The sequence below is a fragment of the Ovis aries genome, chromosome 13 (assembly GCF_016772045.2).
Source record: "Ovis aries strain OAR_USU_Benz2616 breed Rambouillet chromosome 13, ARS-UI_Ramb_v3.0, whole genome shotgun sequence".
In the NCBI taxonomy this organism is placed as follows: domain Eukaryota; kingdom Metazoa; phylum Chordata; class Mammalia; order Artiodactyla; family Bovidae; genus Ovis; species Ovis aries.
The window spans coordinates 78615955-78628869 of NC_056066.1; the positions used below are offsets into that span (position 1 = coordinate 78615955).

The 12915-nt window shown below is 58.4% G+C and overlaps 1 protein-coding gene across 8 annotated transcripts in view; it reads right to left on the minus strand.

Annotated features, from left to right (window-relative positions):
- The window catches only part of RIPOR3 (RIPOR family member 3), a 75504-nt gene that overhangs the window by 13531 nt on the left and 49058 nt on the right, over positions 1-12915 (minus strand). For 7 of the 8 annotated variants that reach the window (XM_060397095.1, XM_060397096.1, XM_060397093.1 and 4 more), the window contains exons 3-11: positions 6360-6506; positions 4736-4814; positions 2302-2325; positions 1947-2000; positions 1209-1358; positions 990-1053; positions 598-641; positions 293-418; positions 75-220 (exon numbers count right to left, since the gene is read on the minus strand). In XM_060397095.1, coding sequence (XP_060253078.1) covers positions 75-220; positions 293-418; positions 598-641; positions 990-1053; positions 1209-1358; positions 1947-2000; positions 2302-2325; positions 4736-4814; positions 6360-6506 — 834 coding nt within the window. The remainder of the gene's footprint in view (positions 1-74; positions 221-292; positions 419-597; positions 642-989; positions 1054-1208; positions 1359-1946; positions 2001-2301; positions 2326-4735; positions 4815-6359; positions 6507-12915) is intronic. The other variant, XM_060397094.1, reaches the window with a different exon arrangement.

The window sequence follows — 12915 nt, forward strand, 5'->3', positions numbered from 1 at the left end:
CCCTCCCCCACCGCCCCCTGCCCACCCCCCACCCCTCCAGGAGGGGCATCGGGGAAGCGGCCGCCCGCACTTACTTCCACAGCACCTCCAGCTGCAGCTTGATGGTGCCCAGCTCTGTGATGTCCACCACGATGACCTGCGGCCGGGTGGTGAAGAAGTCGGTGATGTCACAGGTCACCGCGCCCACCGCCAGCGAGCTCAGGCCGCGCAGCTCTGTCACCTGGGGGAGGGCAGAGTGGTGGGTGTGGGCACCGCGCCCCCGGCTCCCCCCCCCGCCCCCGGCCCCACCCACCTTGATCTCGAAGTTCTCGTGTAGGGTGGGGATGAAGGCCTTCTCCTCCTCGTCCCAGGTCTGGCTGTCGTCCGACTCGATGCGGCCCCGCAGCTTCCAGCGCTGGCGGCCCAGACGCAGGAGCACCTGTGCGCCAGGCCCGAGAAAGGAGCGGTCAGCCGCGCCCCCTTGCCACCCCCTGGGGGCCCTCCCTGCCAGCTGGGGGGGGGGGTACAGGAACTCAGCGGAGACCCTGGTTCCCAGAAATTCCACTTCCAAAGGCCTGGCGGGGAGCCCTGAGGACGGATCCCAGAGGGCAGGCGTACCTCGTACTGGTCTCCAGGACAAAGACGTGCGTAGCCCACCAAGCCTGGAACACAGAAACCGGCTCATCTCTCCGCTGTCCACTGTCCCTACCCCGTGGGTCACAGGCCCTCAAGCAGGGAGGCCCCCACCACACTGGGGGTCATCAGCTTTGGGGGCGGGCGGGCAGTGAGCTAAGCCATCACGATGACAAGGGGCAGACCTGGGCCCTCACTTTCAACTCAGAGAACAGGCGGGACTTGCCCGAGGTCACAAGTCACAGGAGTGGAAATCCGGGCTGAGCCTGGAACCCTGGGATTCTGACCATCACCCCCACCCTCAGCACAAGCCCCAGGTCCCAGAGAAGCCCTGAGGCTCCACCCAGACTGCCCCCACCCCACCCCAGCCCTGTCACCTTTCATCTTGACGTGGAACTCGCCCAGGTGAACCTCCAGGGCCCCCTCGATGAGCCACATGTCCTGCAAAGCCCCACAGAAGGCAGCTCACCGCCTGCCCTGGGATGGACCACGGGGCACGCACGGACCCTGCCAGACAGAGACCCCCACCCCCGGGGCCAGAGAGAGAGGCGGCCTCAGGGCCCAGGGAGCCCCCAAACCGGCCCTCTGCCGCCCACCTCGGCGCACTCCTGCAGGCTGCGGCCCAGCTCCTGCAGGCTCTCTCGGGAGGCGCGGCTGGGCGGGCACCGGGAGAAGGCTCGCTGCATGTTGGAGGCGCCGTCGCGCAGGCGGCACTGGATACTATAGCCCTCGTAGAGCTCGTCCACCTGCGGGGCGCACCCATCCGGGAACTGTCTCCCACACCAGCCCCTCAGGAGGCCACACCCCTCGTCATGCTGGCCCCGCCCCGGGTCGTGCTGGCCCCGCCCCCGGCGAACGTGCGCCCTCGTGGGCAGGGACAGCGTCTGTCCCTTCCACTCTGCAAACCCAGCACGTGGCAGCGGCTGGCACACAGCTCAGGCACGATAAAAACTAGTGAACTGGATGGGTAGATGCGGTTTTCAGCGGTCAGACAGGGAAGGTGCGTGTGTGATGTTCCGTCCACCCGCGGGGCTCCGAGGGAGCAGAGCAAGTTCATGGAGGGGTTTGCCCACATAAAGCTTGAGGGACTTGCTTTGTGACCTTGAGCCCGATGTGTCCCTCTCCGAGCCTCTACAGCCCCATACGTACAACCGGGTGGTTGGACTCATCACTTGGTCCTAACCCCACCCCCTGATCCCCACCTCTGGACTCAGCCCCCACGGTCTCTGCACCCCCTTGGCTTTCTGCAGCCACCTGGCACCCAGAGCGCCTTCCTCCACTGACGCCACAGAGGTCCCCCTCAAACCGAGAGGCGCCCCCGAAACCAGGCTGACCTTGCTGATGTGAAACTCCATCTTCCGAATGTGCCTCTCCACTGAGCGCGTTTGCTTCTCCCAGAAGAAGAGAAGGCGCTTTAAACGGGGCCTGGGCCACCCCCCACCCCAAGCCCACACCACCCTCCTGCGGGTCCTTCAAGCTGGGCTCGAAGTCAGGCCAGCCCCTCACCATCCCTGAGGAAGGCTCATCGCCGAGCCTCAGTTTCCCCATCTGTCAAGTGGGGAGGAAACCCAAGTATTCCTCCCATAGGATGTCGGGGGGATGGAAGGCCCACGAAGACGTTATTCCCATCCAGCCAGGCCCAGCCGCGGCCCGCCTTGCTTACCCCATGCGGACAGAAGTTTCCCTCACCTTGTCCAGGTCATAATAGAAAGCCTGTTGGGGGGAGAGGTGTCAGGGCTCCGGCGTGCCTCCAAGACCCGTGAGCCTCCATCCCAGGGGCGCCTGAGCTCAGAGGACAAAAAGCCAGCGGCTGCTCCATCCTCCAAGGCCTGCAGCTGCAGTCAGCAAGCTGCGGTCCAGGCCGGGCAGGAAGAATGAGCGAATGCATGGGCTTTGGGGGAGGCAGCTGAAGGCCTGACTCCTAGGTGCCAGCTGTGTGTCCCAGGCAAGCTTCTCTACCTCTCTGAGCTTCCATCTCCTTTTGAAAGAGGAGACGCCGTCGCGCCTACCTCACAGCGTTGTTATGAAAAGGACGGTGCCAACTCAATGAGAGGGGAGCCGCTGCGGCTTGATTATTTAAGGGGCGACTTCAGCCATGACCAGAGAATAGGAAGAGGCAGCCGGCAGCAGCCAGGAGCTCAGATGGAAGGGGACTGGGCCATCCCCTCCAGGGGCCACGGTGTAGCCGTGAAAAGAATCTATTGTCAGGGTGAGGGAGTCTCTGTGCAGAGGCCCAGAGAGTAAACAGCACGGCTTGTGCCTGCCACACGGTTCCTGCCTCTGGAGTGTGAAAAGCAGCCACAAACAGTGTGCCCACGATGGGTGTGCCTATGATCACGTAAAATTTATTTCCAAAACAGGCCCTGCTTTGCCCACGTGGGTTAAGGTCACTGTATCTGAGCCTGGATGAATTTCCACAAAGTTGGCGACCACCAACGAAAAGAAGTGAGACAGGGGAGAGTATGCAAGTTGTGACTTCACTTTGTAAGGTGACCCTTACAGACCCCTCTATATATGCACAGTCTGCGTACTTGCAATAAGGTGACAAAGGAGGAAAATATGGAAAGATAAATACTAGATGAGCCTCAAGGGTTAAACAGGATGGGACAGAGAAGATCGGGGAGGGGGGTCGGTCAAGCAAGAGGGAAAAGATGGTTAACCATCCCCCAAAGGGACGTCTGCTTTCCTAGGTATGTATCTATGTGACATCGTATGTGTGGGATTATGAGATGAAAACCCTATGTAAAAAATTAAGAAATGGGGAAGTTCCCAAGGCTTTGGAAAGAACAGTAACTGTACAGCAATTTCTCAGAGACTGGGAACCTAGCCCCACGTGCTTCATCTCTCTGGGTGGCCCCTTCGCGGCCTCAGTGTACCCACCTATGAAATGGGAGCAGCTAAAACATATAGACCTCTACACAAGCCTCGACTTCCTTAGAGTTACTTCTAGAGGGGAGAGACAGAGACAGCTGAACAGCCGCAGCCGTGGGAGAGGGAGGTGTGACAAGCGCTCGGAAGGCTGGGACCTGCGGTGGGGTCTTGGCACCACTTCCTTCAGCCTCTGCGCTGACCCACCCGCCCCTCCAAGACAAGGCGTGACGGAGCCCGCCCGCCTTCCCTTCCCTCAGTGGTCGGGCCCTTGGTCAGGCGGGGGGCCCTGCCTCTCCCACTCTGCTGACCCTCAAGGTCTTCTCTGCTGGGGCCAGGATACAGAGGTGGGGGACACAATTTGATAGAGTCATCCCCCTCCCCACCACCACATTTGCAGTCCCTCGGTCAAGCTGGCGGCCTGTTCTGTGCTTTGGTACCTTGCAGGAGTGACGCTAGAATGAGCTAGAGAAAGCCACAGGCAGCAAGGCCTCCTGGTCTCTACTTGCAGAAGTCTACTCCTGCCGAGGACAGAGGGGTTTCCTGTCCTTAGTAGCAGCCAGATAGAGACGAGGGGGCCGAGAGGGACTCCCCAGGACTGGAAAGAACCCAAGTGCTGGAGAGACACAGGCCCCCCGCGGGGGCGGGGGGGTGCTTCCTGGAAATGCCAGCAGATAAATGACAAGACAGCCAGGTTCATTTCCAATGAACGATGGATAAAGTTTCTTTTTTAGTGTAACTATGTCCTGAAGATGGCAGGGGACATACTTACACTGAAAAATGATTTGTTATTTATCTGAAAATCAAATTTAACTGGGCATCGGTTTTTTTTGTTTGTTTTTGGTATTGGGCTTTTCTGGAGTTTTGTTTTTTGTTTTGGGTCCAAGTGAGGCTCATTCAAAGAGCTGACTCATTGGAAAAGACTTTGATGCTGGGAGGGATTGGGGGCAGGAGGAGAAGGGGACGACAGAGGATGAGATGGCTGGATGGCATCACTAACTCGATGGACACGAGTCTGGGTGAACTCCGGGAGTTGGTGATGGACTGGGAGGCCTGGCCTGCTGCGATTCATGGGATCGCAAAGAGTCGGACACGACTGAGTGACTGAACTGAACTGAACTGAACTGAGGCTCATTCATTAAAAATGAAGTCTACTCTGTCGGCCTCTGCGTTCCCCAGACCCAGGTTCACACCCGCGGCAGGCAAGGGGGTGTACCCCGGCGCTCGGCTGGGAAGGGCTGGGGAGGGGCCTCACCAGCCTGGAATTCCTGCGGGTGTCCTTGTGGCGTCCTGTCAGGTAATCCAGCTCAGCCTGCTGGGCGCACAGATGCTCCCTGCGGGGCGGGCGAGGGAGAGGAGTTTGGGAAGGAGAAGAGGAAGGAACGAAACGGGTGGGGGCGCGGTGCTCCGCTGAGGAGGCAGCCACGGCCGGCCTGGGGAGAAGCGGCATGCTCAGCGGGTTCAAGGGTCAGAGGGCAGAGCCAACCCCGCGGAAAGTCCGGCCCTCGCCCGCTCCGCCTCTGCATCCCATACACGGTGTGCCTGGCACTGTGCCGAGCGGGAATTCCCCAAACAGGCCTGCCAACAGGAGGGAGCTGTTGTTATTATACCCATTTTAGAGATGCGCAAATTGACTCGGAAGCCACCCAATACAGGGTCCACAAGGCAGGGAAGAGTCTGAACCCAGGTCTGAAAACAGGCAATGGCTTCCAGAGGCCAATATCCTCCCCCCAGCCATGGGAGCTGTGGGGGGCAGGGGGATACGCCTTCCTCACAGACAAAGGCTGGCTGTCCTGCTGTCTGGATGGCCGGGACCAGAAAGGGTCTTAGCGAACCCCTATTTTGGAAAACAGATAAAGCCGTGGGCCCGATGGGACTTTTCACATTGTGTTTTGCAGCCAAAGAGACTCTTGAGAGTCCCTTGGACTGCAAGGAGACCAAACCAGCCCATCCTAAAGAAAATCACCCCTGAATATTCATTCGAAGGACTGATGCTGAGGCTGAAGTTCCAATACTTTGGCCACTTGATGCGAAAAACTGACTCATTTGAAAAGACTCTGAGGTTGGGAAAGATTGAAAGCAGGAGGAAAAGGGGTCGTCAGAGATGAGATAGTTGGATGGCATCACCGACTCAATGGACATGAGTTTGAGTAAACTCCGGGAGGTGGTGATGGACAGGGAGGCCTGGCATGCTGCAGTCCCTGGGGTCGCCAAGAGTCAGACACGACTGAGCGGCTGAACTGAACTGAACTCTGCGGCTGGCCCTTGATAAGCCTCCAGTAAAAATATGGGGAGTGAGTGACTGACTCCTCTGTCCCCGCCTCTGCTCAGTCAATCAGTGGTTCTCTTCTTTACTCAAGCCCAGCCACCCTGACCCTGACCTCTGGCTCCTCCGCAAGCTCCTGCCACGGGGCCTTTGCACATGCTTTCCCTCTGTCCGGGATGGTTGTCGCCCCAGAGGCCAGCATCATGGGTCCTTCTCAGAAATGGCCAGGACATCCTCAGGGAGGCCTCCGGACCACCCTGTGTGACAGGCCCTTCAGGTGCAGCCTCTCCATCACCTCCGCTGTCACTGCCCTCAGGGTTCGTGGAAGTTACGGTGTTGACCACATCACTCCTTAATGGCCATCGCCCCCTGCCCGCCGTGGGTGTTCTCCATGGGAACAGGGCGCCCCTGCCGTTATTCCCTCATCCCGGTACCCAAGGAAGGGGCCGAGCACGTGGCTGCACCCGGGACGTGTTTGTTGACTAAACAGATAACCAGGAGCTCAATCTGTGGCCATGCACAGACAAGACCCACCCCCGATGCCCAGGCAGAGGCAGAGAGGAGCGAGCGGACGAGGCCAAAGGATGCGACAGGCAGCACGCTGCCTCCTTACTTGAGCCCCCTCTTCAGCGCTTCGAAGATCTTCTTCACTTGCTGGGGCTTGGGGTCGGAGCAGATGCACCCCTTCCGCAGTGTGCCGTACGTCTTGGAGGATTTCGCAGGCACCCGAGACCTCACTGAGTTCCTGTGGATGGACTTTCTGTGAGAAGGATGGGGGTATCAGGGAAGGGGTCTGGGCACGGCCCTTCTCGGGGACAGGTCCTTCGGGAACGGTGGCCAGAGCCCCAGGCAGTCAGGAGACCTCGCTGAGTCCTGCCCCCAAGCTGCGTGGTCTCAAGAAGCTGGTCAAGACTTCCTGGGACTTAGCTTCCTCATCTGCAAAATGAGCGCTTGAATTTGAAGATGAAAAGAACAGTAACACTAACCTGATATGAGAAATTAGCTTAGAGTGAGCAATACAATCAAGTGGCCCGAAGGCCAACGCTGTCTGTCTCTCTGCGCTCTTCAGCAAGCTCTGTGCAGGCGAAGCAACATGAAGACCAAACCGTAGTCCAGTGGCGTTCCCAGGCTGGGCACCTGTTGGCTTTGGCGGCCCAGCATCCATCCCCCTCCCTCTGTTAGCAGCGCCTCAGTTTTCCTCTGGGGCGTCTCCCCAGCTCTGCTCTTTATTCCTGTAGTTTGGCGAGAGGTAGGCTGACAAATCGCCGCACGCATGGACACGCACGCGTGGACACACATGCATGAACACGCACGTGTGGACACGCACGCGTGGACACGCTCGCACATACATCCATAGGCATTCTGAGGCAAGCCGCTGTCCCCAGCCTGGATTAGTCAACACACCCCTCCCGCCTGAAAGAGAACTTCTCCCCCTTCCTCGGCTTTCTCGGTCCACTGAGGAGCAAGCTCCAGCCCTGTGCACTGGGACCCACTCAGGGGACCGCTGAGCAACAAGAGCAGGGACAGGCCGCCCCTGGAGCAGACCATCCACCGGCTCCACGCGCTCATGAGAAGGAGGGAGGATAACTGGTCTTATCTAAGACTCTATATCTTGGGAGGTTTCTTTGTCAAAGCAACTTCACTAATGCATTACCTGAGCCTCAGTTTTTTTCATCTGTAAAATGGGAAATACAGCAGAACCTGAATCAGAGGGTAATGCTAAGAATTTTCCCAGGTACCAAATCAAAGGTTTGGCAGGGTGGGGTCAGTTAGTAGGTCCTTAATAAATGTCCATTACTGTTAAAGTAATGGTATCCTATCTGTATCCTTCCCTGTAACACAGCCTGGAAGACAGTAGGGGTTCAGTAAATACTGAACTAAGCTGAACAAGGGAAATGCCACATGTCAAGGGCGATCCTGGGGCCCTTGACTGGACCTAGAAGCAAGAGCAGGAACAAAGGTAACCCACCCCCCAAGAAGGGTGTTCCAGGTGAGCGGACAGACCGAGCAAGGGTGTAGAGGAGCCAGTGGAGTCGTGTGTGATGGGGGCAGTGGACCTGCAGGGCAAGGCTTGACTGAAGCAGAGGCGGGAAGATGCTGGGAGGTGCTGGACACAGGGCCCTGCCTGCCTTGGGGACCCCGGGACAGGTGTGGGGAGGAGAGCGTCAGGTCCTAGCAAAGTTCCAGCTTCAAAGACCTTAACAGTGGCAACTGAGATTTCCACAGAGCAGAGAAAACGAAGCCCTGGCCACAGCTCCTAGGCCGCTGGATCCACAGACACCACCCCCCGTCGACCCAGGGCGCCGAGTGATAGGACGCGGCAGAACGGTATACGCTGAGCACCACTGTTGCCCAGCGCTTGCTAAAGGCTTTGTATAAATATCGACTTGTACAACCATCCTAAGAGGCAGGTATTAAGCCCTGCCAGACAGGGAAACTGAGGCTCAGGTGAGTGACTTGCCCCAGACCACGTCCCCCCAGAGGTGGGACCTCAACCATGTGCGCACAGGCCCTCAGCCTGGGATCTGAGGATCTCAGGACTCCTTCAGGTTCCTGGAACCACGTGGAGGGTTTGGGAGACTGCGATTTTCCCCCAACCACCGCTCCACCCTGAAGGTTCTGCTCTGATAGGTCTGGGTGGAGCCTAGGGATCTGCGTTTCTAACGTGTTCCCAGGTGCTGCCCGGCATGCTGGTCTGCCATCGGAGGACCCCTTTCTCAGGAGTTCTCCCTTTCTGCTTCGCTCGGAGCCACCCTCTTGATGGAAACCCAGCTCCAGTTCTCCCTGGACACCCTTCCCCATCTGCTGCCTTTTCAGGGTTTCACTGCAAGGGCACAGGCTCATTCATTCATTCGAACACTCACAGAGTGGGGCTTTCTCTGAGCCAGGCACTTCGATGGGAGCCAAGGGGCCAGAGGCCTAATCTTGGAGGCTCAAGGTCCGCAGGGAATGGGGTGGGGGCCTGGGGTCTGAAGTGCAGGCCGCTGGGCCGCTGATGAGCCCTGGTCCCCTCGAGGGCTGGCAGGGCGCTGGGCTGCCTGTCCAGTCTCGTCAGGACGCTGCCCGCTCCATGGACGGTCATGGAGACCTGCGGTGGGCTCAGGAGCGCTGTCCTGCCCTCCTGCCGGCGGGGACCAAGCCCAAGCCCCGTGCTTCCCCAGCATGGATGCCGCACCACCAACCAGTGTGCCTGAGATACAGATCCAGCCTTGCCCAGGCACGCTGAGAACTCCATCCCAAGGATGCTGTGGGAAAGAAGGGTCTGGGACCCCGCCCTGGAAACCTCGGGGCCTTGCCAAGCTAGAAATTCATATCATCTCTTGGGACACAGCTCCTGGTCAGCTGCCCATGTCCAAATCCTAACCCCAGAGATCACGGGTACTTAATCCACTGGAGCCTCAGTTTTCCCATCTGTGAAGGAGGGATAATGAGAGGGCACGTCCCACAGAGTTGTCATGGGTTAGTCATTCACTCAGGAAATATTTACTGAGCTCCTGTTATGCACCAGATGCCATTCCAGGAGCCGGGACTAGGACAGTGACCAAAACAGTGACAAAACCTCCCCCCTGTGAGCTGCCTGCCAGCTGGGGGAGGTCGTGGGAGGCAGTAGCAAGCACAGACTCTGGAGCCGGGGGTACCATCTGGCTCCCCCAGGCTTAAGCTCTGTGACCTTGGGGAAATTACGGGGTGTCCCTGTGCATCAGTTTTCTCATCTGTAAAATGAGGACCAGAGGAAGGGTTGCTGTGAGAGCTAATAAATGTAAAGAGATTCAAGCAGTTTCCAGGAAAGAGTAAGTGCTATATACATGCTGAAGTTAACAAGGTGACTTTAAAGTACACGTATCGTTTATATCAGACAGCAGCTATTTGTTGTTGTTGTTTGGTTGCTAGGTCGTGTCTTAGCACGACTTAGCCCAACAGACTCTTTTGCCTCCAGGCTCCTCTTTCCGTGGGATTCCCCAGGCAAGAACACTGGAGTGGGTTGCCATTTCCTTCTCCGGGGGGTCTTTCCCACCCAGGGATGGAACCTGCGTCCCCTGCATTGGCAGGGGGTTCTTTATCACTGAGCCACATGGAAAGCCCACAACAACTACACTCCAATTCAGAAGTTACCATCAGATAGTGCCTAGAGCCCAGAAAAAACAAAGGCTGGATAATGAATTTCAACAGGGTGACCAGGGAAGGCTCCTCCATTCAGGCCGTGCTTGACCAGGTAAGGTGCATGGAGCCCGGGCATAAAGCCTGTCACATCAGTAGCACTCACCCCTGCACCTGCCGTGGCTGTTATTCACATACTGTATGTCGAGTGACACTTTGCACAGCCCAGGAAGGGGCTCTGTGCCTCGCTCTCCCACCCTCCCGGATGCCCCGTCACCCACCTCTTAGCACACAGCCTCCGCAAAGTTGCCATCTCCAGGCTGGCAGGGACAGGCAGGATTGTAGCCTCGAGAGAAGCAGGTTTCAGACAGACTAGGGCCCCGGCCGGAGAAGGCAATGACAACCCACTCCAGTACTCTTGCCTGGAGAATCCCAGGGCCAGAGGAGCCTGTTGGGCTGCCGTCTGTGGGGTCGCACAAAGTTGGACACGACTGACGCGACTTAGCAGCAGCAGCAGGGCCCCAGGCAGGTGGGCAGGCAGGCAGGTGCGGTGGGCATGCCGCTAGGAGGTGGGGCTGCAGGAGCCCCGCTCACCTGCCAGCTCCCGGGGGCCCACGGTCCCCGGCAGGTGCGCACCCTGGCCGGCCCCGCTTCCATCTACCTGGAGGCTTCCCTGCCCTCAGTCTGCAGCTGTGCCTGAAAGCACGGGATCCCGGGGAAGCTCTGTGCCCGGTGGCCACTCCAGGGTCAGCAATGCAGCCTCCGGATGGTGAAATCAGGTTGCACGTCTGGCCCAGTGTCACAACCGCCAGGGCAGGGAGCACCCTCCAGGGGCGGATGTTACACTAGCTCTGGGAGGACTCAGTAAATATTAAACACCCCCGGCATGCCAGACAAGCTTCCAGATGGGCACGTGCGACCTACTGGACCCATCCCTCACGGGAGGCCGCCGGGCCGGTCTGTCTGCCCGGGGTCGTTGAGAAACATCGGCGGCCCCGGGTGCATGACTGCCGCAGGTGCGGGATCCGGAGGCGGGTGGGGCTGGCGATGGGGCAATAAATTATAGTATCGACCGGACATGTTTCAGGTGAAGACTCAGAGCTCGCTGCAAGCTCACCTTTCCTCTCGCGTCGGTGGTGCTCAGTGCCCGGTATGAGGACAGACACACACACGCCACCCGCCACCTGTCGGGTCTGCTCTGGGTGCTCCCTGGGTGCTAGCCCGTGTCTCCTGACATCTCTGAGCTCTAGCCCCCATCTATCCTATCTCTAGTCTCCTCTCCTTGGAAATCAAGGGCTGATGCTTAGTTTTCACACTGACATTTCCCAGGCATGTCAGCGGAGGAATTCCCAAGGTCAAAGGGACATCGCAGCAGATCCTGGCTCGGGAGGGTCCCTGCCCAACAGCCTGGGGGAGGGGAGACCTGGCTGAGGAACGGCAGGAAGGGGTTAAGAGCGGCCCTGCCTGTCAATCAGGGCAGAAAGGGGACAGTATCAAGACCTGGCCTTCTTCACCTCCCCACCTCAGTATATATGCCTTATTTTATAATATATTATTATGTATCAATATTTATTACACATGGCCTAGTTATATTAATAATAGTCCTTCACACCTTAGTGGAAAATTTCCAGATTACTTCCTAAGTAAATTCTTTGATTATGCAATTTAAAAAAAATGTCCAGAGTCAAAGGGTGCCAGGGCAGGAATGTGGGCTGGGGACACCTAAGTGGAGCCCGGCTCTCCTGTTGTCCTGTCTAAGGTTATTTTTGCCTGACCTGCCCCCAGTGCCAAGTGCTTTGGCGAGCGGCTCTGTTTCAGCCTGGTTGGATTACCTGGGCCATTAAGCCAGAAGGTGAGGCCTGAAACCCAATCCGGACCCAGAGCCAAGGGTCCAGACCCCTGGGTGCAGGACAGGGACAGGAAGTTAAAGATAGACCTGCTGCTTCCTGCTGTTGCAGGCAGCATCTCCCCCACCCCGGGCGAGGGGATTGCAGAGGGCGAGACCCAATGGTTGCCACTCAACCCCAGACCCCATCCAGGGCACATCTCCTCTGGAACTCCCTGTGGGTTTGAGAGGGGCTGGACGAGGACCCCCAGGAGGGGCCTGGGACATTTACAGCCACCGAGGCCATCTCTCTCAAACTGGGATACAGGCTCTGCAGGCATCTGGTCCAGACAGCCTTGCCAATGACTACTGAGCTCTAGGGTCAACAGGTCAGATCTGCTCAGTTCTCTTTCTGTCCAGGAGAGGCCAGCAAGAGCCCGGGGATCCCCCTTGGCACACTCTTTGTGCAGAGCTCCCAGTGGGGCCTGAAGGGACATTTGCCGTATATGTTCTGGGGGCGCCCAGAAGCCTCGCAGGAGGAGAGCTGCCAGCAGGACGGGGGACAGAATCAGTGATGAGGCAGGGCAAGAGAAAGCACAGGATCCTCGGTCAAAACTCGCTAAGGATTTGGGGGTCATGGCAGCAGAGTGTGGACTGTGAGTGTGGGCAGCTGGCCTGGCCGCAGGGTCCACAGACCCCTCCCTGCCGCAGAGCCCAGGGACAGAGCCGCCTTAGTTCTTCTGTAGAAGTCGGAGGAAGGCACCCTCTTGGAGGCCCAGCCGCATACTCGGCTCCACGCCCGCTCAGCTGGGGTGGGTCCCACGGGCGGGAGGCCCCCGGGGACATGCACAGTCCTTGGCAGCCCTGTACAGACCCGATTGGGTAGGGGCCCGGTAAAGCCCAGGAAGGGGTAGCTCAGACATGACTGGGTGCAGAAACTCTCTGCAGCATTTATGGAGCGCCCACTGTGTGCCGTCCTCATTGTCCTTAGCCCCTCTCTGCAGCATTTATGGAGTGCCTACTGTATGCCTTCCTCATAGGGGCACCCACATGGTCCCTCCTCAGAGGCTTAGCATCAGGGGTGCTGGTGCTAACTCCCTCTGAGGCTTTGGCCAAATTTCTCCCCATCTTGGGGCCTCAGTTTCCTCTGCGCCAGCCCGTTCATAGCTCCTCTCATGCTGTGCATGTCCCAGGAGACCCCATAGGGTCCCCTCCCTTCCTGAGCACTGTCTCCCAGGCCAGCCGC